Genomic DNA, 27,643 nt, shown 5'->3' on the forward strand with positions numbered 1-27,643 from the left:
TTAGAGCTGGATCATTGATCCACTGTGTTCAGTACACATAGAAAGGATTTAGCTGTATGATGACTTTATGATAGTATTATTATTAAAGCGGACTTAAAGATATTGATGTACAGTCAGTATTGAACTCGAATGCATGTTCAGCACACCAGCTTGTTCTTGTTTTAACATCTTTTTTCAATTGGGTTTTTGTTGTAGGAAACGTATCAGTCTGTGTATAACTGGCAGTATATTCATTGTCTGTACCTGTGGAGCCGAGTCCTCAGCACCCTTCATCCCAGCGACGTCCTTCAGCCTCTCATCTATCCACTCTGCCAAGTCGTAATCGGCACAATCAAGTGAGTTTGATCAGAAAACGTATTCACTGCAGTTGTACATTTGCTTGTGTTTATGAAACGTAACTCGCATACGTTGTGTTCCAAATGCTTGTATATATAGAGAAAAATTCCTTGTTTGAGTGTCTTTTATATCTTGTCCGGAATGATCTCTCGTACTGAATAAGCTTGTCCCCCAACATGCAGTTTTTTTTTGCAAACAAAGCAAATCACAGACTGCATCCATCTACTGCAGTGCCATTAATGCGCTTCTCAAACATTCCGGTAATGCAAACAACAAGAGAATCCATCTTGGGTTTGAAACAGCTTAAAGTCCCACTCAACTATATTTTTGTCTATTGTGGTCTTTTAATTACGATTATGGAGTTTTTAAGCAAAAAACAAAACAAAATCCTGTGTCGTTTAAGACGATTTTTCTGCAGAGCAGCAGGAACTCATTATTAGGACTTTGCCACTGAGTTGTGGAGTGTTGGTGTTACGCCAACATTAAAATCCCAGCATTCCTTTGTTTACACTCTGTCCCCTTAGCTTTGTTCCTCACAACCCCAAGCTAACAGTAGCGTAAAAAGATGGTAGCTCATACAAGGAAAATGACGATGATACTGGATCTATTTGTCTACAAGTGGATGCATCAGAATTGGAGTGGAGAAGGGAGACTTTGGCCTGCCCTTCGCCGGTTTTCGTCTGCTCCTGCTCCATCATAGTTTGAATTAAGAAGTAGTCCGAGCCACAAGATCATGTTAAAAACACAATTTTCATTGGAGTGGGTCTTTAAACTTGGACACTATTCTATTCAATTCAATTTTATTTGTATAGCCCAAAATCACAACAAGAGTCGTCTCGATGGGCTTCGAAGTAAACATGAACTCAAAAAGATCACAAATACAAAGAGTTCAATAGGAAAATACTAAAATGAACTAACAAACTGACTAAGCTATACTGGCATCCCTGCCCTTAGACCCCCTTTCGCACTATGCATTTTAACCTTTCTTTTAGGTGCAGCATAAGGATAATACAGCTTATGGCTGTAGCATTCTCCATACTCAAAGGATGCTTCATGCCTGAATGGTTTTCCTGCTTATTTATCTCATGATCAAAATGGCAGGAACAAATCCGTAAATGAAACCAGCGAGTTGTGATTCTGCGATGACACGCTAAAACAGCATGTGTTCCACACGGAGCAATGAATGCTTTCGATCTTTGTACATTACAAGCTAGGTACTATAACAGAGATGCTTTTTCAAGAGCTGAATCTGCTCCAGAATGAATACCTCTGGTGAGAAGATTTATATAACAGTTATGTCTAGGGCTGCATGATACGAGGAAAACTCGCGATTTGCAATATTAATGATCAATATTGCGACGACACTAAAATAAATAGCAAAACAGCCAAAAACATAATTCCCATTTCGCTGCAACAGTTTAATTTAAAGAAGAGTCAACATAATTTAAATCATACTCCAAATGACCCTCGTCTACATAGGAGCCGAACATCTAACATAAAAGAGCTCCATCCAATTGGTCAACAACATGGAGGGGTGCATCCAATTGGTCAAACGCATAGAGCGATTTATTTGATTAATTAAATCTTTCAGGCTACCATAAGATAGTTTAAGCACATTTAAGGTTGCCATTTAATGCAATTTTCACCGTCTTTTGCGATATGCGTTTTGCACAGCTTGATATCGCGATGACTATAAATTTGCAATTTATTGTGCAGGCCTAGTTATGTCCCATCAGTCAAGTGCCATAAATTCATTTTACTCTTTAGCATTAATGTAGGAGGAAAGTAATTGCAATATCAGTTTACCACCATGTCTTGTAGTTTTCCATTTTTATTGATTATATGCTTCTGCACTGTATGTATAGTGAGGTCAATAAGTATTTAATCACCCTGTGATTTAGCAAGTTCTCCCACTTAGAAAACATGGAGGGGTCTAAAATTTTCATCATAGGTGTATTTCCACAGTGACAGACAGAATCTGAAGAAATATTCAGAAATCACGTTGCACGATTTTTTTTAAAAACAATTTAATTGTATATTACTGTGACAACAAAGTATTTGATCACTTGATTATCAGATAGATTTCTGACCAGCAAAGACCTGCTGTTCTGCTTTTAAATAGTCCAAGTCCACTCTGCTCATGATTCTAAATTAGTGGCACCTGTTTGAGGTCGTTAGCTTGCATAAAGGCACCTGTGCCCCCCACAATCAGTCAGAAGTCTAACTACCAACATGGGCAAAACCAAAGAGCTGTCAAAAGACACAACAGACAAAATTGTAGACCTTCACAAAGCTGGAAGTGGCTATGGGGCCTTTACCAAGCAGCTTGGTGAGAAAAGAACAACTGTTGGAGCAATTGTCAGAAAATGGAAGAGGCTAATGATGACTGTCAATGTCCCTCGGACTGGGTCCCCTCGCAAGATCTCACCTCGTGGGGTATCGATGATGCTAAGGAAGGTGAAGATTCAGCCCAGGGCTACACGGGAGGAGCTGGTCAATGACCTGAAGAGAGCTGGGACCACCGTTTCCGAGGCTACTATAAGTAATACATCGAAACGTCATGGTTTAAAATCATGTATCGCACAGAAGGTTTCCCTGCTGAAGTCAGCCCATGTCAAGGCCCGTCTGAAGTTTGCCGATGACCATCTTGATGATCCAGAGGAGTCATGGGAGAAAGTCTTGTGGTCAGATGAGACCGAAATAGAACTTTTTGGTCTTAACTCCATTCGGGGTGTTTGGAGGAGGAAGAAGGAGGAGGAGCCTCATCCCAAGAACACCATACCTACAGTGAAGCATGGGGGTGGAAGCATCATGCTCTGGGGGTGTTTTTCTGCACAGGGGACAGGACGACTGCACTGTATTAAGGAGAGGATGAACGGGGCTCTGTATTGTGAGATATTGGGCAAAAACGTGGGAGAACTTGCTAAAATCACAGGGTGATCAAATACTTATTGACCTCACTGTATATGGAATATAAATACCAAAGTAGGGGTGAGTGTTAACAGTATTTAACATTAGCTTTACATAAAGCTTAAAAAAGTGAAATCTTTTTATTATTCTCCATGTATGTTGGAAACAGGATATTGTTAATAAACTATATCCTGTATCATTAATGTTTTAGGGGTAGAACTGAATATTAACTTTTTTCCCCAAAATGTTTTGAATATTTTTGTGTAAATAATTTCTCAAACTATTTTTATTTCTGGACTCTTGTTTGGAATAAATTTGACAAATTTAAAACAAATGAAAAAGAAGCAAAATGTTTGAAATCATTCACTCTAACTGCTTCCATAAAAATAAAAATGATAATATTTTAGACTACATTTGATATATTTCAATGAATTAAAGCTATATTAACTGAAAAGAAAGTGGTACTGGAGCATTCAGGTGTGCTTGTACTAAAAGAGACAATCAAGGTCTTTTCAGGTCAAGCTGTTTTTAGTTTGTTGAATGCACGTTTGATGTTTAGGTATTTAAATTTAAAAGCAAGCATCATTCTTACATTTTTAGTTTGTAATTTTATTTGATGTGAAACCATCATGTTGCAGTACATTTTCCCAGCAGCAGGTGGAGACACTAAACTGCTTCTTGTTTTATTTTAAGGCTGGTGCCGACTGCAAAATACTACCCTCTGAGGATGCACTGCTGCAGAGCCCTCACTCTGCTGTCAAGCAGCACCAACACTTTTGTGCCAGTTCTGCCTTTCCTCCTGGAGGTAAGACCTCCCGTCGTCTCCAGTCGCCCTCCTGCAGTTCTGGCAGGATCAGTGCTGCTTCCAGAGCATTTAGTAAAGTTTCCAACAGCCTAAACTGAAGTGGTGCACCTCAAAAACCCTCAGTGGGGGCCTCAAACATCTTAAACACACAGCAAACTTTTAGTTGTCTGTGTAACAAATGGAAAGAACGAAAAGGTAGATGTGATGAAATGTTCTGTCGGTGGTTAGCTGTGGAAAAACATCAGCGGTGTATAAAGGGCATTTTGGTCTCAACGGCCACAACAGAAGGAGCCTGGGTGGAAACGCATTGAAAAGCAGAACAGCAAGGGAGCCACCTTTTGTTATCAGACAAATCACGGGTCACCAACTGACAGCGCTCTTTTCGGGTCAGGTGTTAATCACGTGTTTGTACGTGCGAATTCGAGCGACCGTTTGCACATGCTGTGGGGGTTTTGTTGCGGTTTGCCAGGCGACACTGGGCTGGAAAGCGCAGCAGGCTCGGCCTTCTGGGAGTGGTCAGCGCCTGGTGCATGACCGTACGCGTGTGCGTGCAGTAGCAGTTTGACCAAAGCGGCAAAGGCTCGGTTGTGGCTTGCATGCTAGTCCAAACGCGCTGTTCAGACCACATCCTCTGCGGGCGCCTATGCTCCTCCCCTTCGGTACCCCCAGCAGCAGGCTTTGTTTATTTGTGACACACAATACTTCCTGTGCTTTCTTTGTCCCCCCCCCCCTGTTTTCCACTACTCCTGTCTTCCACTACTCCCTTGTTAAAGACAGGCTGAGGTACGGTGCTACTGTTTTAATTAGAGCAGCAGAAGCAGCCCCCTTCCTCCTCTGTGTCTGTGTATTCTCGTATCTCCGAGGGGGGTGTATGATTTGGAGCTTCCTGCTTCAGTAGCTGCTTCTTTGTGTGTGTGTGTGTATGTGTGTGTGCGCGAGCTCACCAGGGTTGGCCCATGCCTTCCCACTTCCCCTGGCTCCCCCGCAGACCGCCACCACATCCTATGTTTGTACAGACAGCACTGGCCAGGAGCGTTGCACTGCTGCACACACAGAACTTTGACAACCCCACACACACATATGCATGCGTGGAGTCAGAATGGCTTCTTCCAAATATTCAGAGCAGAATCTTACTAGCACATTGTGGGTAGATGTGAAAACTGAAGCTTGTCAAAAAAAAAAAAAAGGCCCCACACTATAAAAAGTGCATCAGCTGACAAAGATCAAAACTCTGTCAGCAACTGAGGTCTTCAGAGAGGATGGGAAGTTTATTCCATGTTTAAAATATCCATCACCTATTACTTTAACGATTCACTCTGATAAAATGGTGTTTTTGGTGTTTTTAACATGTTCTTTTAGCATTTTTCTCAGAATGGAGGACAATTTTAAAGAAAATTGTGTTCAAAATTGCATTTCTGAGTATTTCTTTGTAAAAATCGTTGAGATTGAGAAGCAGACTAAAACATGCAGTTGGAATAATCTTGTACCTGTAACGTAGAAGTTACTACGGCTAGCCGGAAGCTCCCTGCTTTGCTCCATTCCGATGCATCCACTTGAAGATTCATTCATTCATTCATCTTCTTCTGTTTGTTCCCTTTCTGGGTCACGAGGCTGCTGGAGCCTATCCTGGCCACTTATAAGCGAAGGCAGGGGACACCCTGAGCAGGTCGCCAGTCTGTTGCAGGGTCACAATTACACACCCATTCACTCTCACATTCAACCCTAGGGACGGTTTAGAGTTGCCTGTTAATTCAATTCAATTTCAATTCAATTTTATTTGTATAGCCCAAAATCACAACAACAGTCGTCTCGATGGGCTTCGAAGTAAACCATGAACTCAAAAGGATCATGAATACAGAGAGTTCAATAGGAAAATACTAAAATGAACTAACAAACTGACTAAGCGGTAAGGAAAAACTCCTAAAAACCGGATTCCGGAAAAAACGAAGAAACCTCAGGGGTGCCCACATGAAGGAGGGATCCTCCCCCAGGACGGACAGGCGATTTACCAGAACTCTTATAGAAGAGTTAACTTATCTAACTCTACAACTACATGTTAACCTATGAAGCATGTTTTTGGACGGTGGTAGGAAGCCGGAGACCCTGGAGAGAACCCACGTATGCACGTGGAGAACATGCTAACTCCACACAGAAAGGTCCCCCATTGATGTTCTGGTTCAGGTCCCACTGCAGGTTCCCCTGCCGGGACTTAAACAGGGGCCTTCTTGCTGTGAGGCAAGAGCGCCATGGTTAGAGATTCAATTCAATGGATTTCACCTTCTATAGGTCTTGATTGGTTTTACATAGCTTCATGTAGCATCTCCATGCACGTATAAAGGAAATATTTAGGACTTAAGAGTAAAAGATCACTTTCTTTTATGCTTCTGTTACAGATTTTTCAGCAAGTTGACTTCAACAAAAAGCCGGGTCGAATGAGTAAGAAACCCATAAACTTTGCAGTCATCCTGAAGCTAAACAAGGTCAACCTGATGGAGAAAGCCTACAAGGTAAGTTTTCGTGTGAGCAGCTGAAAGGGAGCCAATTCTGTATACTTGTGTTTGTTTTTCTCTGACAAGGAGCTGCTGATCAGATGAGCAGTTCACTTAGCTTGTGTGTGGTAATAAGGGGATTGAGGGCAGAACTGACGCGTCCTTGGAGGGGCGCTAAAACTGTCCCTGAGTTGGCACGCTCGGTGCTGCAGCCAAGAAGATTGCAGCGCGGCTCTGTGGGATTATCCTCCCGCTCCGCTGCCTAGAACTGTTAGCGCTGCTGTCACCTGGGCAGCCGCCGCGCTCGCCAAACCTGATCCACACGGGCTGGAAAAGTCAGGCAGAACAGAAATAACAAATATTGCTGCTTGGTTTTAATGCCATTTATGTAAAAAAAAAAAAAAAAAAAAGTTCTTTAAATTCCACAATAAAGAGATTTAAAAAAATATATATTTAGTTTAAATGGAAAATAATGATACTTTTTATTTCGTGCGAAGTGACTTTTGCCTTTCGTCTTAGGACGGGTTGATGGACCAGCTGTATGACCTGATGCTGGAGTACTTCCACTCTCAGGCCAGCTCCATCAGCTTCCCTGAACTGGCTCTGCCCACCGTTATTCAGGTATTGTCGTCTATAAACATTTACCTCACAATTCTTTAATTTCTCTAAAGGTAGTTAGCAAGAGTAAAGCACTTTATTGGACTTTGAAACTGCATTTCCTCATAACTATTCCAACAGATCCCAGTGAAGTGCTTTGTTTTGAAGTCACTCTTTCTGCCTCCTAGTTGGGAAATCGTCACTGACTGGAGTTTCTCTGTTTGCTTCTTCTGCATTTCTTGTTTCCACCAAACCATCCACCCATTTTTTTCTGCTCATTGAGGGCTTCAAAACTCACTGAAATTCAAGTTTAGTTTCAAATGATTGTGTTTTTTTAAGCTAGAAAAAGGTCTCGTCTGTCTCGCCTCACTAAGCTGCTTTCTCCTCTCACTCCTGCTCCTTATGTCTGGATCTGCTGAGCTTTATAACCCCCACAGTTTTTTTTAAAACTTTGACCCAGCTTGAACTGTCTGTTCTGTATTTGTTTCCACCTATAATATACATTTTGTGTGTGTTTTATTGTTGTATGTTTCTTTTATAGCCTTAAAGACCCACTCCGATCATCTTCTGATCTGTTTGAAAAGCGTTACAAGTGGTCATCAATTTATGATTTTTGCTGTTTTTAGCTAAAATTTTACAAAACCTGAGTTGTTTTTTTAGGACATAATTTCTGCAGAGCGGAAGCGATTCATTAGAAATTCACCTATGAGTTGTGGCCTGGACCATTGTGAAACAACCCGAGCTCTCTGTTTGAGTGCTCTCCCACTAGGTTCCAGTCCCTCACATCCCCAACCTGACATTGCAGGTGCAACAAAATGGCGAGCAATCCTGCAGCTACCCGGCCGTGCAGTTTTAAGCCAGATTCCAGCTCAAATGGGGAAAATAAAGACATACATGGATCTAGTCGTCTTCAAGTGGATGCATTGGGATGGGTGGAAGCGGGGAGCTTGTTGCTTGCAGCGTTGACATCAAAGTTTAAAGCTTTTTGCGACCGCATTTTTTTGTCTGCTCCTGATTCACAATGATTTATGGTAACTAAAAAATACTTAGAAATGCAATTTAAGATTTAATTTTCTTTATACATGTCTTGAGAAAAATGTGACAATAACATGTTTGGGCAAAAAAACAACATTTTCATCAAAGTGGGTCTTTAAATCAGCTGTTTCATGGTTGTCTTAGATCATCTATAGTTCTTTACTATGAGTTTAACCTGCATCAGACAGGACTGAAAAGGAAGCATCCTGTTTTTTAAAGAAGCACCGGAAGCAGACCGTTAGGCTTTTTTTTGTATTATATTGGCTCGTTTTTTTCCTCACGCTTTGAATTTTTCCATATTCCTGCAGCTAAAGGCTTTTCTGAAAGAATGCAAAGTGGCCAATTACTCGAAGCCCATGCGCCAGCTGTTGGACAAGGTTCAGGAGAACAGCAACTACATCACAGCACAGAGGCAGAAGGCCACCTTTGGAGTGGCTGATACAGCTGCTGTGGTAAGTTTGGGAGGTGGTTTCAAAGACGGCAACTGCCCCTTAGAAGTTCTGATTCCTAATAATAGATTTTTGAGGGGAAAAAATCATTGGTCTCTTTAAAATGTTAAAAATGTTTTCACTACGATGTGAAAAAATGTGCAGACTTTGTTGAAGGTGCTGCAAACATTTGAAAATGTTGCTTGCTCCTGCTTTCACAGAGTGTAAGTAAATGGGTAGTCTGAAGCACCTTTCACAATAAAAACCTAAAGAGTATCAACATTAAACACAAACAAAGTCCCATTGCATCCTCTTTCTCACATCTTGCCAATTTTGGAACAAGGGGAAACTTTTAGCTGTCAGATTGTTTTAGAAAAAAAATACCTGGAGCCAGACCAGTTTTGTGAGTAACCACTAAGGGGCTTCTGTTCACACTGTCTCCAAGACTCAGATCAGGGTGGAACCATCCTTCCACGGTATCATCACACAGCATATTCTTAGGTAGACGTGCAGTAACAGTCGTTGTAAAGACACCATGGAGGAGAAGCTGGGGTCAGTCCGCAGGTGGTTTTTCTAAAAGAACAAGAAGGCTGAAAAAGTAATTAACTGTTATTTTAAATTAAGCATATGCTGTCATTTCATGACCCCCCCCCCCCCCATAATGTTGTCATCTTATAAATGTAAGGTTGATAAAACCAGAATCCCTCCTTCCTTCCAGCAGTTCAGGACACGTTTTTGCAGTCAAAGACTTTCCTTTAGGAACTACAAGTTTGGTCTTATAGGGCAACATGTATAAACATGTATTAATTCAATTAAAGAAGAGGTTTTCTATGGAAATGTAGCTGTTCTGTGCATAGTCAAGGACACACAAGAGGGATTCCACACCAGGTCTGCACCTGTTGCCTTGGCACTTGGCTCATGGGAGGTTGTTGCCATGGCATCGACTCCTCTGCATTGAGGCAGAAGAAGTTTCACCACAGGCAAGAATGAGGGGCGATTCCCGCTGCTCCCGCAGTGAAAAGGCCATGCCCCCCTCTGTAGCCATCAGTCCCATGCAGGCACGTCACCCAAACTTGGAGTTAGCCAATTTTAATGTTACCCTGCTTCTGTTTGAGACGCCCTCTGGTCAGGCTTCTGTCTTTCCTGGTATCCTTTAATTTTTTGCAGAGTTTTCTGTCTTTTTTTTCTTACCGTACTGTCACTGCACTCACTAATAAATCGCAAATGTTTCTCTTATACAAACTTTAACGTTACCATGTTTGAGGTAGAAACAGATTTAAAATCTTTTACATAAAACTGTCAGTTTCTGAACACAGATTAAATGTTGGACACACTTCTGTCAAAATACCTCAGTGATGCAGCAGAAAAACACAATTTGTATTTGTCTACACCTCTTTTCAGAGTCCAGGTTATGGGGGGATTTAGCTACCTAGTTCAATCGAATTCTTATTTTTTTATTATTATTTAATCTTAACAGATTGACTTTTGAGCTTCAGCCACAATATATTGTTTTTCGGGGTCAGTTTCTGTTCATCAAGTTACAAAGATTTTAGGGCTGCTGTAATATTGTCCTTCTGAGACTGCGTCTGCCTTTTGTGAAAGTTATTTTCCCAACTTTTTTAAAGTCCCTCTCCAATCATCTTTTGATCTATTGGAAAACTGTTCCCAGTCTTTTCATGAGGATTATGCTGCTTTTAGCCCAAATCAAAAAAACCTGTGTTGTTTTTCTAGGACATAGTTTCTGCAGAACGTCAATAGTTCACCAGAAAAGTCCCCTCCGAGTTGTAGGTGGGACTGTTGGCGCAGAGCAAGTCTGTCGCAACTTCCCATCATCCACCTGTTTACACTTTCCCGCCAGCATACAACCCCTCCAATCCACCAATCTAACATTACTGATGTAATAAAAATGGCGAGCAATATTGCTGTACACTTTTGATCCAGACACCAGCTCAAGGAAAACGAAAACAAAGACGTACATGGATCTAGTCGTCTGCAAGCAGATGCATCAGAATGGAGAAAAGGAAGCTTGTCGCCTGGCGATTGTTGCTTCTACGTCACAGCTACAAGTTTTTTCCAACAACATTTTTTCGTCTGCTTTGGATTCACAACGATTTTTGTAAAGAAATACTCAGAAATGCAATTTTCTGCTTAATTCTCTTTATACATGTTCTCCATTATTAGAAAAATGCCACATGTTAAAAACACCTAAAACACTATTTTAATTGGAGGTCTTTAAAAAAAGTAAAACCTTGTTTCATCTCCTAGTAGGAACCCGTTGGTTTGTGCGTTTCCTGTATTCTGCAGCACACCCGTGTTCCTCTCAGTTTCAGCCAATAGTAGCACAGAAAATTGCGATAGAAGCGTTAAGCTAACAGGTGCAGTTGGGCCAGATCAATAATATCCACACAGACCTTGGGGGTCTTCTTTCAGCCTTCTTTAATCTGTCTTCAGACTTGTGTCTCTGTCGTGCCCGTGCTTTTAAACCCTATATCTGCTGTAATGATTTAGGAGTGTAAAAGAACCTGCTCAAGAATTTAAAGGACTCCGGGGAAAAATCCTTCTGAATGATCATTTTATTCTTCTCGTCCATCTCTGTGTATTTAAACTCTTACTGTGTTGTTTTAGGCGGTTTGGGAGAAACGGATCAAGGAGGAGGGGACTCCCCTCAGCAGGTACCACAGCCAGTGGAAGAAGCTGCGGGAGAAGGAGATCCAGCTGGAGATCTCTGGCAAAGAGAGGGTAATTATCCGAGCAACCAAAAAAAAACCGATTATTTCAGCTATCATAACTTTTTAAAGGCAACTTTATTTGACGTTTCACATTGAACAAAGGAGGAAAACGACAAAGCAGTTTGCTATGAAAACATTGTCACAGAAGGATTCGTCTTTGTGCTTTCGTTCCTATTTTCCTTTTTCCTGTAAAAGATGGAGGATTTGGACCTTCCTGAGATCAAACGCAGAAAGATTCAGGACAGGAAAATAGAGGACAAGAAGGAGTTTAAGGATCTGTTCCAGTCTGACAGCAGCTCAGATGAAGAGAACGGAGGACTGAAAATCAAGGGTGAGTTCACTCTGCAGGCAGCTTTTCTTTACCATAGTAAGGGGAGCCCTCTTGCACTGCCCGTCCTGGCCTCTAGGGGGCTGTATTTTGTCACAGCATTTGAGGGAGTGAAATTTAAAGGCAATTAGAGGCCAAGTATGATTTCTTTGCTGTTTAGAAATGCTCAAAAGCTGTTAGCATTTGGGGCGGATCAGTTACCACATGTTTAAAACACATCGAGCTTCTGTTGAAATAAATATGAAAACAGAAACTAATTGTAGGAGGATATCCTTACAGTTTAGTTTGCAGAAGTCTAAAACAAGTGCTTGTTTCCTTCCTCTGCTGCAAATTTGCCCACTTGGGAAATTCCACAGATCATAGAGAGCTTCACTGTCTTTCACAGTGTCACATAGACGTGCTGAAGAACAGTCAAGCTCTTTGCAAAGTCGCAGGAAAGTAGGAGACTGCGTGGAGATTTTCTTCCTTTTTTTTAATGCATCTGGACTTCATTGTAACTAGAGTCCCCACAAACGGATGGACAGCTGCCGGCAAGCGGCTCCTCCGCCCTCCTCCTCTTTTATTTGTCTTTCCTCCACTTCCATTGCTCACACACACTGAGCCCCACGCTCCCTGGCTGACAGGAAGTGCAGGCTCGGATCCCAGCGGGTGTTTCTAATTCAAACCAGCCCACTGGAACAGCCAGAGGTGGCCGCTCCCACTCCTCCACTGCTGTTTTTTTTTTTTTTCTGGCAGCTTCAGCTAGCTGCCCCCGCATGTTCTTGCACACGTGTGTGAAGGCGCACTTGGACATCTCTCCCATAACTAAGTCACCGCGACGTGATCCAATCTGGAAGAGAAAAAGCTTCTGGGCAGCCCGCAGAAAACTGTTTGCGGTCTCACCTTTTCCAGACACAAAAGGGGGGGCAATCTGAGAGGAGTGGGCCCGTAATTTAGATTGATAAGTATGTGTGTCTGAGGTGTCGGTGGGTGACTGCGATAAGTCATCTAGGTCATTTAGGTGAAACCTCCGAGGCGCCGATGAAAACTGCTCACAACATGTGAGCTACAAAGAGTGGGAGAAATCAAGGGCATGTTTACTGTTTTAGATGCAGCACCTGATTTCTTAATAGATGTTTATCTGCATCAACTATAAACTGTGTGTTTGTGTTAACCGTGTAGCACTAAAAGGAAGTCCTGTGCTTTGCCTCTTTCCATCGTGCCGTCAGCCTCTCATCACATTTCAACTTCAAAGCCGGCAAACCCCAGTCGTCCCTTTGGCTAGAAGACACGCACAGACACACACGCACACACTCTTCTCTGCAGGTATCACAACACAAGTTCAGAAAAACTCCACAACTTCTCTTTAAAGCACGCTGACACAACCCAGCAAGCATACACTGACTTTGCCATCATCTGGGCTCTGAACCTGCCTGCTATCTCCATTTACTATATTTAGGCCGTGAGCAGAAGATGTCTGAAATTGCTGGTAGTAAACTGTCATGGGTGTTTGTGCAGCAGCAGCGGCGCCTGTAATCGACTCTCAGTTCCATCTCAGAGGGAAATAGACACTTCCAGCTGCCTCTGATACCTGGCCCACATATCTGCGTCTCCAGAGTCCTCAGACATCAGTGATGTGCCACTACAAACTTAGGAACATCTGAAGGAAGTAACACCACACAAAGTCGCTGCAGCGTGATGTTTTCTTATCCTTTCCCCTCAGGTAAGAAGAGGAGCCCTGCATCTGATGATGAAGATGATGATGACCTTGAAGATCTGTCTGACTTCAGTGATGAAGAGGGGATGGAGGAAGAAGACTCAGGTCTGTATAACATCACTATGCATTTTACTAAAGCGAATACTGTATCCATTTTATCTTCAACATTGATATTTAATGAGTAACAGCAACTTTATTATTATTAGTGATTTTTTCTTTCTTTTTTTGTGCTTCCAGTCTTCTACGTAGCAAATATTGAAATTGTCCTGAGTAAACATGTCAACTTTGGAAATGAAAAACTAAATTACAAAGTTTTATCAGGAAAACTCTTATTAAAAATTACAAATGAGGATAAAAGAGATCTTTAAGATGACTATCTTTTTATTTCGATCATCTCTTGATCTATTTTCAAAACCTTCCCAGATGTCTTTTAATTATAATTATGCTGTTTTTAGGCCAATTTCTTTTTTTAAACTGTATTTTTCTAGAACATAGTTTCTGCAGAGCAGGATTAGTTGATGAGAAATTCACCGTTAAGTTGTGGGCGGGACTGTTTGCATAGAGTAAGACCGACCCCCCCCCCCCCCCCACACACACACACACACACACAGACACTTTGCTGAGAGGTCCATGTACACACTCTCCCACTATATTACAGCCCCTCTCACCCCCAACATAGCATTACCGGGGCAACAACAATGAGATTGGAGCTGTCCACCTTTATAGTTTTGAACCAGATCCCTGCTCAGATGGGGAAAAACGAAGATGTAGGTGACTACATCCATGTACAAGTGGATGCATCCTAATGGAGTGGTGCAGGGAGTTTGTGGCCTGCCCAGCGTATGTTTTACATAACAAACACGCTTCCTTTTAAATTACATTTTTTGTCTGCTCCAGATTCACAACAATTTGAAAGAAATACAACTTTAAGCTCAAATTTCTTTGTGTCCATCATCAGAAACATTTCTCAGGAGCAAGTTGAAAAGACCAAAAACATGATTTTTATTGGAGTGGGCCTTTAAATGTTCAGAGAAAATGTATTTTCCCTGCTCCTGTATCCCGCGTCACCCTCCATCTGAAATTTTGCCTTCCAGCTTTTAAAGGTGATCTGGTTGGTCAGCTGATTCAGCTCATTAAGTCCAAGACATCTGCTCAGTATTGGTTGAAGCGTTCCTAACCAGACAGACGTTTCACAGATAGTTTCAAGGCTTGGTCATTTAGTGAGGGAAATGAGCCTGATGTTGGACTTTTCAGAATTTCTCCAAAAACAGAAACGGTTTACACAAGAGTCTATTAACAACAATGTCTGAGGTTGTTTGTTTCATTGAATACCAACTGAAGCTGTTCCTGTCTGTTCTCCAGGTGATGATGACGAAGAGGGAGGTGGTAAAAATAAATCCAAGGCTCCTAAACCAATGTCTTCTGCTGATCTCATAAAGCTGGCAGAAGGACAGGAGGATGTTGTTGAAGACCTGCAGCTCTCTGATGATGAATGAGGGTCATGGAGTTTGTGTGTAACCCTGTTCTTAAACTTTCATTTTTGTATTGCTCTGTGTACATTGCAAACAAGATTGTTTTGTTTACACTGACCAAAACAAGACCATTTAGAATTCAGATTGTGTCACATTTGTATATATATTTTTTGAGGTAGTGGTTAATCGTAATAGTGCGAGGGAAGCTGAAACAGGAAATGGGTGTTCTGAGTACATGTGCGCACCTATAGGCACCCTGAGGCTTTGTGAGGATGGACCATTGTGATGCAGGCCGAGCGAGGAGTTCAGAGGCGGGTGTTGAGCCCTGAGGTGGCAGCGCTCTGCCAGGCTGGCAGGGTGGTGTCTGATGTTTTGCCAGCAGTCTGCCTAGGTGGCAGGGCAGCAACATAGCCTTGTCTTTTTCTATGCCAAAACCCCACCCCTGTACGGACTAGTCTTTTAAATTCTTAACTATTCTCCACCTTTTTGAGCATGCGTGAGAAAGCTGTACATGCATGCACAACATAAATCCAAATACTGGTTTCTACTTTTAAATGCCACAAATCAAAGAAAGGCTTTTGCCGTGTCACATTTCTGTTGAAGCTTTTCAGAGTTTTCAGCTGCAGAAGCTCGCCTAAAGCAAAGGGAAGTCCCAGCAGAGCTTGCAGAGCGTAGCGCTTTGAAGGAAGAGGGCAACGCGAGCGAGGGCTCCTTCTGATTCGGAGTGTGTACATAAGGAGGGTCAGGTTCGCCCCCACGGGCAGGAAGGCCCTGCCCTGCAGCTGAACCTTACACTCCACCAGCTGTGTTGACCTGAACTGTGCCCCATGGGTCGCCTCCTCTTCCTAAGACGCACACAAGGAGACCACATCCCTTCACCCTCCCTCTGCACAGTTTCACCACAAACACCTGAGAAGAAAAAAAACGGCTCGGATGAAAGCACAAAAAGCATAGAGAGGCTGAGTTTCTTTAGGATTTATTTCACCTGTGTGGTGAATAGAAAAATAGGATAAAGACAAAACATTTGAAGAGGAATCTAGGGACCTTTTTGTAATTGCTTAAATTCAAAACATTTGCATTAAGAGCTTTGTGCCTCTTCTTATCCCTGCAACCAAGAGGAAAAAAAGTATCTTTGGAATCCGTCTTAAGGGCTAAATTCAATACATTATCTGCTTTACTACATTAAAAGTCCTATAAATATTTTGTCATATTTATATGCTGGAGTAGCGTTTGAGACTAGGTCTTTTTTTTAATTACACTTTAAAAAAATATGAACAAAAGTACCACCAAAGTTCAGCAAGTCACATTTTCAGTGAGAAAACCCTTATTCGTGCAACAACATTTAACAAAAGGTGAAAGTACCACATATGTAACCATCAGAATATTTTCATCTTAAGCGCAAATCTGTACAATTTTGCATGTTTTTCCTACCTCCCACAGTAGTCAATACAAATGTACAATGGCAAGCCGCATAACCTGTAAGTACTTTTTCTAATACTTTTAAACTTTTTCTGTAGCAGAAAATGAAAGAGCTACCGTACATGTCTCATGTCAAAAAGAGTCCAAAGGGCCCAGATTGGCCCCTGTTGGAGCAGGCTTCCTCTGAGAACAGATCCGTAATGCAAAAACATTGTAAAACATGGTTCCAATTCCACCCATCCGGTCATCTTTGGTATCAGGACAGTGGAATGCATAGTTGCAGCGATATAAGAGGGAGCTGGTCAGATCTAGTGCTGCTCAGCATGTAGTTTTAACTCCGGCCTCCATAAAGATAGTGCCACGCTGGTGTTTGGCCTTCAGAAACACCAAAGAGGAGGAGGGAGTGGAAAAGAAAGGGGTGAGATGTGAGGCTTTTTTCATTCCCGGGCTCTGCAGTGAGCTGCAGTCGCAGATCAACTATGGAGAACTTCCTCCTGCCCAGGAAGGAAGGAAGGAAGGGTTTCCGCAAGGCGTCTGTCTGACTTACAAGAATGTCCATTTGTGGCTGGGCTCTGCTCGTTTCTTTTGGCAGGCTGTCTGTGACCAGCTGTCTCATTTTCCTCCTGCTCCCTCCATCTCTGTTCCTTTGTCACTTCAAGTTTCTCCCTTCCAGTCTAGTTTCTTTGGATTCTGTTCAGCTCCAACCACTGCAGAGACTGTCCTATAATCCCTCATTGCAGTCTTAAGATTTTCCCATGAGTTTATAGGTTGAAGGTTTTGAGCAAAGGAAGGAGGGGCACACGGGACCTGGGAAGTCAGTCTGAATTACATTACTCCTCCATTCCCGGGTTAGTCAGAGGTCCTCCTCTCCCAGACCTTCCCTACGAGGGAGTTTTGGCTTCGAGTCTTCCCACCACTGCTGAACCAGTGCCATTTTCTTCCTTGGGGGAGGAGCACCCTGGCGTGGGGCCACTGTACGGGGATGAGCTGCTGCTAGAGGATGTGGGTCGGTGTGGCAGGGACAGAGGGAGGGGCACGGGGGTGTCGGATGATGCGGTCACGGGCTCCCGATCTCTGTCTGGGGGCCGCAGCGTAGCAGGAGGAGGAAGCGGGAATGCAAACGGGAATCCTGCCATGTAGAAAAGCCTCCCAACGCGACGGGCCACCTGACGGGAAGAACAGAGGATTTAAAGGATGCTCTGTGCATCAGACATGTGCATCTGTACTTCAGAGAGAGAAGAAGAGACGAGGCTGCAGTCTGTGGGGCAGGCTACTTTGGGGGCAATCAGCTATGCTAGTCTAGTCCCTTGCTACACCTACTGCCAGAAGTTCACTCAGACATTCACAGCTCCTCTCCATCCCACAAAAACACACACACACTCAGGTCTGTGGTGTGTGTACCTGTGAGCGGATCTTGAGTGCAGGGCCCAGCTTTAGTCCCATTGTGTTGAGCAGGTGCTCCTCAGTGAGCAGCGGCAGTGTCTCTCCATCAATGGCCTGATCCCGAAACACCTGGCGGAGACACAGCCGCTTCAGCCACACTCTCACCTACACACACAAACTCTAAACAGGGGCCTCCTTACCAACTTTGAACATTCATACACGTGTCAATACGGTCAGGCCGTTGTTGTAGTTCCATGTCTTGAATAATGGAGGTAATGGGTCACCTCAAGAAAAATGTTTTAAAAAATCTCTCTCCAGATCCTCATAATAAATTAAGATAATAGATTTATCTATATATTTTTTTTCTTTTTCAGGTTTTGAATTGCATATAAACATTGACTTCACATAATCTCCATGATGATTTTTCAAAACCTCCATCCTTTCAAAAGAATAGTGGAACATTCCTATTTATAAATACGCTTTTTAACTTTAATATTTGTGACCAGAATGCACGTTTTTCTGCAGCCTGGTGTTTCGGAACAGTAAACAAATGAATAAAGATGCTTTCACATGAACTGCATGTACTCCGCTTCACTCTCATTCACTCAAAACCCAAAGATCTTTCTTAAAACTGCAAAAGAGCTTTCCATACCAAAAAGAAACAAAGAAACAGCTTCCTAAACTGAATGTCATCTGAATGATATCTGTCACTCATCTTCTGTGGTTTGTAGTCAGCCTGCCCCTGGCCTCCATCACCTTCTCTCTCCCAGATCTCCGTCTACACATACCTGTGCATATTCAGCACATCCAGCCAGGCTGCTTATGAACCCACACACATCCTCCACACTCCACTTGCTGATATCCTCTGCGGGGTTGGCTGTGGCTGAGTCTTCACCATCCATGAAAAGACCCCCCAAAGAGCCTGAAAAAGCAGCAGAGGCTTAAATGACGAGTGGACTGGATGCAAAACTACAGCACATTTTTAGATTTTTTGCAGCTTCATGGACAATCTATAAATAGTGATCATGTAAAAACAAGGTCTTTATGTCACAGAAGGAGCATCTTAATATTTGATGCAAAAACACTGCACGGCCAGATAGCTCCAATACTGGTCACCATTTTTGTTGCACCGGTAATGTTAGGTTGGAGGTGTGAGGGGCTCGTGGGAGTGTTTAACCCTTGCGCTATCCTATGACCCCACCCTTACATTGACATGTTCTCCCTACCATGGCAAAGGGGGATAAAGGTGGAGAGGATTTCATGTAATCCATGGACACCAGTGAAGATCACAAATCATTGAAGAAAAAAGGTTTAGCACACTGTCTAGTGGGGTCTAGATGACCCAACTCCCAATGTTAAAGTGCCTAGGATAGCACATGGTCTTATCCCCCTTCCCCTCCTATTATCACCCCCTACCCCCCCTCTCTCTAACGTCCCTCTTTCTTCTTCCCCTCTTTCCTTTTCCGTCCGGTCCAACACCAAAGATTTTCAGACATGTTTGAAATTAATAAAGTTTGGCCTCAATTACAAAAGGGGTTTATTCAGACATACCTTTGGTTTGTCTGAAGATTAATAACCCCTCTTGTTAAAGTAAAATATGTCCAACCCAAGAGGCCCTCAGCTCTCATCTGTCTGCCTAGCTGTTGGACAGGACAAGTTAAAAAAAAAAAAAAAAGAAAAAAAAAAAAAGTAGGATAGCACAAGGGCTACACAGCTCTCAGTTATGGGTGACGGGAGGGGTCACATCTAAGGTCCCACCCACAACTCGGAGGTGAATTTCTAATGAACTACTGCCGCTGTGATGCAGCTATGTCCTAGCAAACGACACAGGCTTTTGGATGTTGACTAAAAACTGCATAATCATGGTTAAAAGACCATTGGGAATGCTTTTAAAGTAGATCAAAATATGATAAGAGTGGAACTTTAACCCTTGTGCTATCTTAGATGACCCCACCCTTACATTGACGTGTTCTCCCTACCATGACAAAGGTGGATAAAGGTGGAAAGATTACAAGTCATCCATGGACACCAGTGAAGATCACAAATCATTGAAGAAAAAGATTCAGCGCACTGTCTAGTGGGTCTAGATGACCCAACTCCCAATGGTAAAGTGCCTAGGATAGCACAAGGGTTACGCCACCTCTGATGGATATTTTTCTTCTGCTTTTATAATGAGATAATCCTCTTTTTGCGATTGTGTTGTCCACCCTTAAACTGGTGTGTGCAACGTCTGTGCATAAACTACAACACACATTTTTCTCCTATGTTTGTGCTCCTTGGGAAATGCATGTGGGTCACACAGGGGTCAGAAACAGGGCCCCTGATAAGATGAGGTGTCCGTACTGAAGAGACAGGCACACGCCGAGTGACACTAATGGATTTCACATGTCAGCTCTGAGCACTGCGCCTGTGTGTGCGTTGTGAGTGTCTCACCTGTGTGAAAGTAGGGACTGGCATACGGGAATCCAAAGGGCAGAGTCTGGGCATGCAGAGCATGAAGCGGTGGCATGAACCCTGGAGGCAGGTGGTACTTTAGATCTGCCTTGCCCAGTCCGGAGGCAAAAATGTGGCGGCTGGGAGATTCTCTACCTGCTGAGCTGCAAGAAGCGCTCAGCCTGTCTGAGCTCTCTCCAGTCTCCTTGGCACTGCTGCATGCTATCTTGTTGGCAGTCTCTTTGCCTCTGTTTCTCTCCCTGTCTCTTGGTTTGCTGGGCAAGCAGGGATTGGCACCATGGGCCTCTCGCCTCTCCTCGCACATGTCTGTTTCGCTGTCAGAATCGTTCATATCCTCTGTTTCTTTATCTCTTTCTCTGCTCTCCCGCCCTCTGTGATCTCCAGCGCAGAGGTTCGTCTGTGAGTCTCTGCGGGCCGCCTTTCTGGATTCACTGTCGTGCCCTGCAGAGGAGCTCTGCATATCTCTATCGCTCTGAGTTTCTTTGGGTGTGGAGGACGCCAATTGTTGTTGTTGCTGCTGCTGCTGGCTGAGGGTCAAAAGGGGCGTGGCAGCTCCGTGCCGAAGCACCAGCATCGCATTTGAACGGCGGACCAACTCCTCGCGAAGAGGATGTCCTTCTGGGATGTCGTGGAGACTCCGTAAGGCTGGGTTGTCGGGAGGAAGTCCAGGAGGTAGGGCTCCTAAATGGTCGGAGCCCAGCAGACGCTGCTGCTGCTGCCTCTGGTGGAGACTCTCCAACTCCTTCTGTCTCAGCAGCTCAGCAGACATCTCAAGTCTGAGGCATTAAAACACAAAAGGACTTCACTTAAACTGGTTAAATATTTACAAAGGACACTTCAATTTGTCACAGAAATGAAAACGTATTGTTTTATGGGAGAGCTTTGGTCAAATGTGTTAGCCTGTGTTCATGCAACTTTATTTACACATAGCACAATCTTTACCCAGCTTCCCAAGCCGCACTCAAAATACTCCATTTCAAGAATGTAATATAAACAATCACAGAAACCAAACGAACTGTACTTTGGGGTCAAACATCGCCTGGCATGGATTGAATGGTGTGCTGTGAGTAGGACCTTTATTTCAAAGCACTGCGCACCTTGCCAGATTCTGTTTCCTCAAAAGCTCCTGTTGCCGAGCAAAGATCTCCGCTTGTGCCGGTTGGAGGAAACCATAACCTGTTATTAAAAAAGAAAAAAACACCAATTAACAAAAATGTATTCAAATAGTAATTATGTCCATTTAAATCAACAATTTCCCAAAGAAATATTGGCTCATGCTACTTTTTTTTAATTTTCAGTTAGACACCTACTGCAATGAAAAAATGGTTTGTGATGTTTCTAAAAAGTTCTTGTTCCATTTTTCTCATGATGGAGGACAAGTATAAAGAAGATTAATCTGAAAATGGCATTTCTGAGTATTTTTTATTCAAATCCTTGTAAATCAGACAGGCTGAGAAAATGCTGTTGAAAAAAAGCATGTAAGTGTGGCGTAAAAGTTACATTCCAGGCCCTAAGGTGCCTTCTCTGCTCCATTCTGATTAATTTGCTTGTAGATAAATAGATCCATGTATATCTTTGTTTTCCTCGCTTGAGCTGGCATCTGGTTTAAACCTTTACGGCTGGATAGCTCCAATATTGCTCCCTATTTTTGTTGCACCACTAATGTTAGGTAGGGGGTGTGAGGAGCTGCAAGCTAGCGGGAGAGCATGTAAAGAGATAGATGATGGGAAGGGGGCGGGCGGGCTTACTTACAGTCCCGCCCACAACGTAACCCTTGTGCTATCCTAGGCACTTTAACGTTGGGAGTTGGGTCATCTAGACCCACTACACAGTGCGTTGAACCTTTTTTCTTCAATGATTTGTGATCTTCACTGGTGTCCATGGATTACATGAAATCTTTCCACCTTTATCCACCTTTGTCATGGTAGAAATAACACGTCAATGTAAGGGTGGGGTCATCTAAGATAGCACAAGGGTTAAAGGTGGATTTCTAGACATGTCTTGTCCTAAAAAAAGACATGTTTTTTTTATTTTGGGTAAAACGGGATAAAAATTAAAAGACCACTGGAAGTGCTTTTAGAATAGATCAAAAGACGATTGGAGTGGAACTTTAAATATGTAACTTTTACACAGGGACTATTTATTTTCCTTATGCCGTCAAAGCAGTATTTCTCATTAATCTTCCAGAATTTGTAAAGACTTACCAGGGGCCTGGCAAAGCGCAGAAGGCATGGCCAGGAACGGAGGCCGCAGGTGAGGTCCTAAGGCGATGTGTGGAGCAGTTGGTGGTGACAGGAGGGCTGGGGGATGTGATAGTTCTCTGAGGACATAAATATGAGAAAGGCCTTCATTTCAACTTGGATGTTATTTATTAAATGAAAGCTGACATAAAAGGAACAGTTTTCTCCTCTACGTCGAGCTTTCCGTTTTCTGCACATCTCAACAGTTTGTGTCTGTTTGCTGCCACACTAATGTATACAGTGTATTTTTATCTGCGACGCTCCAGAGGCCCCCATGTCGCCTGAGCGCCTCATCAGTATTGTCACACTGCTGCAAGTGCCGCCGGCCATTGCTGTACCCTGGATTGCAGCCTTTCCTCCCCCTGCTGCCTCACACACACAGTTCCAGGCCCGCACACATAATGAGGGCTGAAAGCACAATGCCTGTGTGTCATGCTCAGACAGCTGGGGCGGCCCCTGCATCTTGACCGCCGCCATGGGCTGAAGGACCTTCTAATTAACACGCATCCCTCCTCTCTTCATTTTGTGCACCTCTCACTCTTGGCTGCTCTGAAAAGATGGAGTATCCTGCAACCTCTGTCTCAAAAAGCCCTTCCATTATTGGCTTCATCTTTTGTCCTCCTGAGGGGGGGGGGTCCCTCTCACCTTTCTCCAACCCTTTTTTTTTTTCCTGTTTTACACACACCTTCATACTTTTCTGTGACCTCAGAAAAGGAGTATTACTCAAATGTTTTTACCTTTAAGCATTTAAGGCCATTTTTTAATCTCTCTCTGCTTTTTTTTTTTTAACCACAATTCCTTCTCTTATTTCTCTTTGCTTCCTGCACACCCTTAGAATGCTTTGAAGGTCAGGAAGTATGCTTTCATCAGGGGGAGGTAAATACAACTTGGCCACCTGCAGATTTCAAGATTTAGTTGGGAGGAGAATATATCTGCCTGCTGTCCATAGCAGCCTCACAAAAGGCACAAGTTTGAGGATAACAAAAGTCCAAACCTATGGCAAGCCAAAAGTGTCATAAATTTACGACCCTTCAGGCTTGCCATACTAACCAACCCTGAAAAGAACACGGCTTTAAATACTGTTTTGCTACCGTGTTCAAATAAGCCAGCGCCTGTATGTCTCACCCCTCTGTCACAGAGGGGCTGTCTGTGATTGTGTGTATGTGCGCGCACACATTGACTTCCTCCGCCGCTGAAATGTTAATGTTAATCGTATAACCGCTCTCTTCGGCGGTGCCTCGCACTCCGCTGGCAGCTCCAATTAATCTTGGGGTGAGGGCTTCGGCGCGTGACCCCCGAGCCACTAGCCGGGGCCCTGCGAGCTGCTGCTTATGTAATTACACCGCCCAGTGTGTAATCACCTGGCCTAATCCCTCAGGGCTACCAATTAGCTTTGCGACGCGCAGCTCCACCAGACTACGTTACGGCGTCCGCAAAAATACTATCCACCCCCACCATGGCTCCCGCATGCCAAAATAACCCCCCACGCTATTTTTTTTTCTTTTTTCTTGATAGTCCTTTCTTCCCTCTCCTTGCGCCGCCTCGCTTTAGCCCGCAGATGAATAACGGTCAATTAAAGCTGCATGACTGGGGCTGCCAGGCGTCTGCGCCACCATAATTAGGCCTAATCACGTAAGAGAGGGAGAGGAGAGAAAGAGCGTGCGCCTGACACTCCCCTCTTTTCCCGTCTCTCCTTCTCTCCTCTTTTTGCAGGAGGTAATTTTCAGGGAGGAGTGGCAGACAGTCGTTTTTCCGTATGTGTATGTGTGGACAGGTTTGTGTCTCTGTGTGTGTGTGTGTGGATGTTTTCACTTTGTTCTGCTGTTATTTGGACTGCAGTACACTTTGATGGAAAACTACAAACCGCTTAAAGACCCACTCAAATGAAAATCCGGTTTTTGGTGTTTTTAACATGTTCTTGTAGCATTTTTCTCATGATGAAGCACTTATTTTGAAAAAATTAAGCTTAAAATGGCATTTCTAAGTATCTTTTTATATTGGAATCGTTGTGAATCCGGAGCAGATGAAATAATGCAGTTGCAAAAAGCTTGTACATGTGACAGATCCATTGACTTTATAAGAAAACTTGACTGAGTGTTCTCTCCCCCCTGGCTTTCTAAATAGGAAGTTACCGGTGGTCCCAAAATGCCAAAATCCCATTGATTTCTATAGAGAAATAAACAGCTATTACTCGGGTATTATATTTGTCAAAACAACAATTCTTGCTCTGCTACCTCTCTGCTAACTTTATTTTTTCACATTTGTATTGTAGTCCAAGTTATTCAGATATAAACTGACCAATCAGAAGCCTCAATAATAGTATGCAGTCTCACGTTGACATTTGCCTGACAGATTCTCCGAGCTCACTGTTAGTGGAAGAGGTGTGGTCTTCTAACATGCTAACTCCTGACTGGAGAGAGTGGTTGCCATAGAGATGCAGATTCGGACCAATTACTTACTGACGATTTCTGGAGCCAACATGACAACGACTGTATCATGAAAAAATCTGGACTAAATTCACTTCATTTCGTGGTAACCATAAGCAAGTAACTTTCTATAGGTGACGTCACACTTGCTCGGTCCGGTTCTGTTATTCCATCAATGCATAGGACCTCATTTTCCTCACCCGAGCTGGGATCTGGCTCAAAACTGCTGGATAGCAATACTTCTCACCATTTTTGCTGAAGCAGTTATGTTAGATGGGGGTTGTGAGGGGCTGTAAGTGTATACAAAGGGATGATGGAAAGTCAAGGCAGGCTTACTCTGCGCCACCAGTCATGCCCAGACCTCAGAAGTGTATTTATGATTAACTACTGCCGCTCTGTAGAAACTATGTCCTACAAAACAACACAGGTTTTTACATTTTGGCTAAAAATGGCCTAATTAAAAGACCACCGGGAATGCTTTTACAATAGATCAAAAGATGATCAGAGTAGGACTTTATTCAAGAAATTATGCACAAAAGCAAATAAAAAAATAGACACACAAACACCAGGTGAAGTATTAATTTCACAGAACCAGAACCAGCGGGTTCTGCCTGTTTCTGCTTGCAGTGAGGCCACAGGCTCCCGGGGAATTCACTGCTGTGTGGCGACCTGTCAGGATGGCGACAGCGGCCCCGTCCCACAACAGGAAGTGTTTGTGTGTGCGTGCGTGTGCATGTGTGTGTGACAGGGCTGCCCTTAATGACTGAAGCGTGGGGGGATTAGAAGCGCCGCGCGGCTGCCTTCGGCTGCCTCTCCGCAGGAACACATTTACACAGGAAGCTCATTAAAATGGATGAGGCTCCCTCCACGCTTACTCTCTCTCCCTCCATCTATCTCCATCCGCGCTCTTTATTTTGGTTCATCTCTCTCTCTCTTCCTCCCTCACCTCGCCATCTCTTTCCCTCTCTTTTCTCTCGTACCCGTTTGAGCCTCCATGTTTTCCACTTCCTCCCCCTTCTCCTTTCTTGTCTCCATCCCTTCCTTATTTGCCTTGCAGATACTTGGTGAGTTTAGTGCCATTTAAGGCCAGACAAATGGAGCGCCAGGCTCTAAGCCCATTGAGCGGCCCTAATGATTTGTTTTTAACAATGGGCCCTAATGGGCCCCAGATAATCAATGATGAGAGGTCGATGGAAAGGTGAACTGCTGAGAGCCAGAGAGGGAAGAAGAGGGACCTCCAGCTTGCTTCCCTTTGCTTCTCATTTTTTTCACCATTCTTTTTGCTTTTACTTACAAATTACCCTAATTTTATTCTGAATTTGTTCCAAATGTGTATATTTTATGGATACTTCGCATCACTGTGCACAAGAAGGAGCCTCCAGCCCACGGAAAGGGTTTTCTCAAAGAATGGAGCCCGCCTATATGGATGTGTTTGGGAGAATGTTTCTTTAAAGACCACACACCTTGTCACCTTCCAGCAGCAGGGTGGTTTTCTGAACTCCTGCATAACGGTGAAACCACAATGCTGTTTAAAGAGGAATAGATGCTGTGTCATTAAGTTTTTCCTTTAAAACTAAGAAGGTTTTAATCGTTCCTTAAGCCAAAAGCATTCTGCTTTTCCGTTTAGGAGGGCGAGCTGGATAGACTAATCAAGTTGTTCATACAAAAGAGCAGCTTCTGTCATAAATACATGAAATATATACGTCCATAACATCTGATTTTAAATAACTTTTTTGCTACGTTTTATACAAACATTAAAAAAATACCAGTTGAGTATTGGTGATAGTATGGTTACTACCCTAATCTGACAAAGCATTCTTGTGTTTTAAACAGTAAGCCAGTGTGCGCTTAACTTTCCTGTATCATCCATGTGAAGTGTGGTTAACCCTTGTGCTATCCTAGGCACTTTAACATTGGGAGTTGGGTCATCTAGACCCACTAGACAGTGCGCTGAACCTTTTTTCATCAATGATTTGTGAACCTCACTGGTGTCCATGGATTACATGAAATCTTTCCACCTTTATCCACCTTTGTCATGGTAGGAAGAACATGCCACAGTTCAGCTTGCTCTAATATTTCAAGGTCTTTATGCTGTCACTTAAAGGCCCTCTCCCATGAAAATCATGTTTCTGGTGTTTTTAACAGATTCTTGTGTTATTTTTATGATGATGGAAGACGTACAGTATATAAAGAAAATTAGGCTTAAAATTGAATTTATGAGTATTTCTTTATTCAAATCATTGTATTTTAGGAGCACATGAAAAAAAATGCCATTTGAAAAAGAGCGTGTTTTTGACGTAAAACAAGTCGGTTGGGTCTCTGCTCCCTTCTGATGCATCCATTTGTGGGCGACTAGATCCATGTACGTATTTGTTTTCTTAGCCTGGGCTGGCATCTGGCTCAAAACTGCATAACTTCAATACTGCACGCCATATTTGGGGTACCGGTTATGTTAGTGGGTGTGAGGGGCTGTAAGCTAGCAGTCGAGCATGTAAACAGAGAGAGCAACTTTGCTCCATGCAATGTTTGCTCCATGCCAAAGGTCCCGCCTACAATTCAGAGACAAATTTCTAATAAAAAACTGCCACTCTGCAGAAACTATGTTCTAGAAAATGACACGTTAGACTTTTAATAAAACTGGGATAATCATAATTAAAAGACCACTGGGAACACTTAATATAGCTGAAAAGATGATCAGAGTGGGTCTTTAATGTCACAGCAAAACTTGAGTTGAAAAACAAGCACTGCTGAAAAACAAAATAAAAAAATCTATATCAAGCTTGGAAAAACAGAAATGACTACTTATCACTGCAGAATATTTTTTTAAAAGGCAGTCATGCCGTTTGGTCAGAGGAAACACACAGAGATGTGTTTGCTGAAGGACTTTCATCCACTG

The 27,643-nt window shown here is 43.2% G+C and overlaps 2 protein-coding genes across 4 annotated transcripts in view; one reads left to right on the plus strand and one right to left on the minus strand.

Annotated features, from left to right (window-relative positions):
* The window catches only part of noc2l (NOC2 like nucleolar associated transcriptional repressor), a 19,661-nt gene extending 4,694 nt beyond the window's left edge, over positions 1–14,967 (plus strand). Inside the window, exons 11-19 of the mRNA XM_020704576.2 lie at positions 196–335; positions 3,940–4,051; positions 6,445–6,558; positions 7,060–7,161; positions 8,481–8,624; positions 11,226–11,339; positions 11,525–11,660; positions 13,360–13,458; positions 14,716–14,967. Of these exons, the coding sequence (XP_020560235.1) occupies positions 196–335; positions 3,940–4,051; positions 6,445–6,558; positions 7,060–7,161; positions 8,481–8,624; positions 11,226–11,339; positions 11,525–11,660; positions 13,360–13,458; positions 14,716–14,849 (1,095 nt within the window). The 3' untranslated portion in view covers positions 14,850–14,967. The remainder of the gene's footprint in view (positions 1–195; positions 336–3,939; positions 4,052–6,444; positions 6,559–7,059; positions 7,162–8,480; positions 8,625–11,225; positions 11,340–11,524; positions 11,661–13,359; positions 13,459–14,715) is intronic.
* Positions 14,968–15,785: 818 nt separating this feature from the next.
* The window catches only part of samd11 (sterile alpha motif domain containing 11), a 54,111-nt gene continuing 42,253 nt past the window's right edge, over positions 15,786–27,643 (minus strand). For 2 of the 3 annotated variants that reach the window (XM_011476983.2, XM_011476982.2), the window contains exons 8-13: positions 22,286–22,401; positions 21,179–21,257; positions 20,061–20,857; positions 18,416–18,549; positions 17,646–17,756; positions 15,786–17,410 (exon numbers count right to left, since the gene is read on the minus strand). In XM_011476983.2, the coding sequence (XP_011475285.1) occupies positions 17,126–17,410; positions 17,646–17,756; positions 18,416–18,549; positions 20,061–20,857; positions 21,179–21,257; positions 22,286–22,401 (1,522 nt within the window). In that variant the 3' untranslated portion in view covers positions 15,786–17,125. The remainder of the gene's footprint in view (positions 17,411–17,645; positions 17,757–18,415; positions 18,550–20,060; positions 20,858–21,178; positions 21,258–22,285; positions 22,402–27,643) is intronic. The other variant, XM_011476984.3, reaches the window with a different exon arrangement.

The sequence above is a fragment of the Oryzias latipes genome, chromosome 7 (assembly GCF_002234675.1).
Source record: "Oryzias latipes chromosome 7, ASM223467v1".
Lineage (NCBI taxonomy): Eukaryota > Metazoa > Chordata > Actinopteri > Beloniformes > Adrianichthyidae > Oryzias > Oryzias latipes.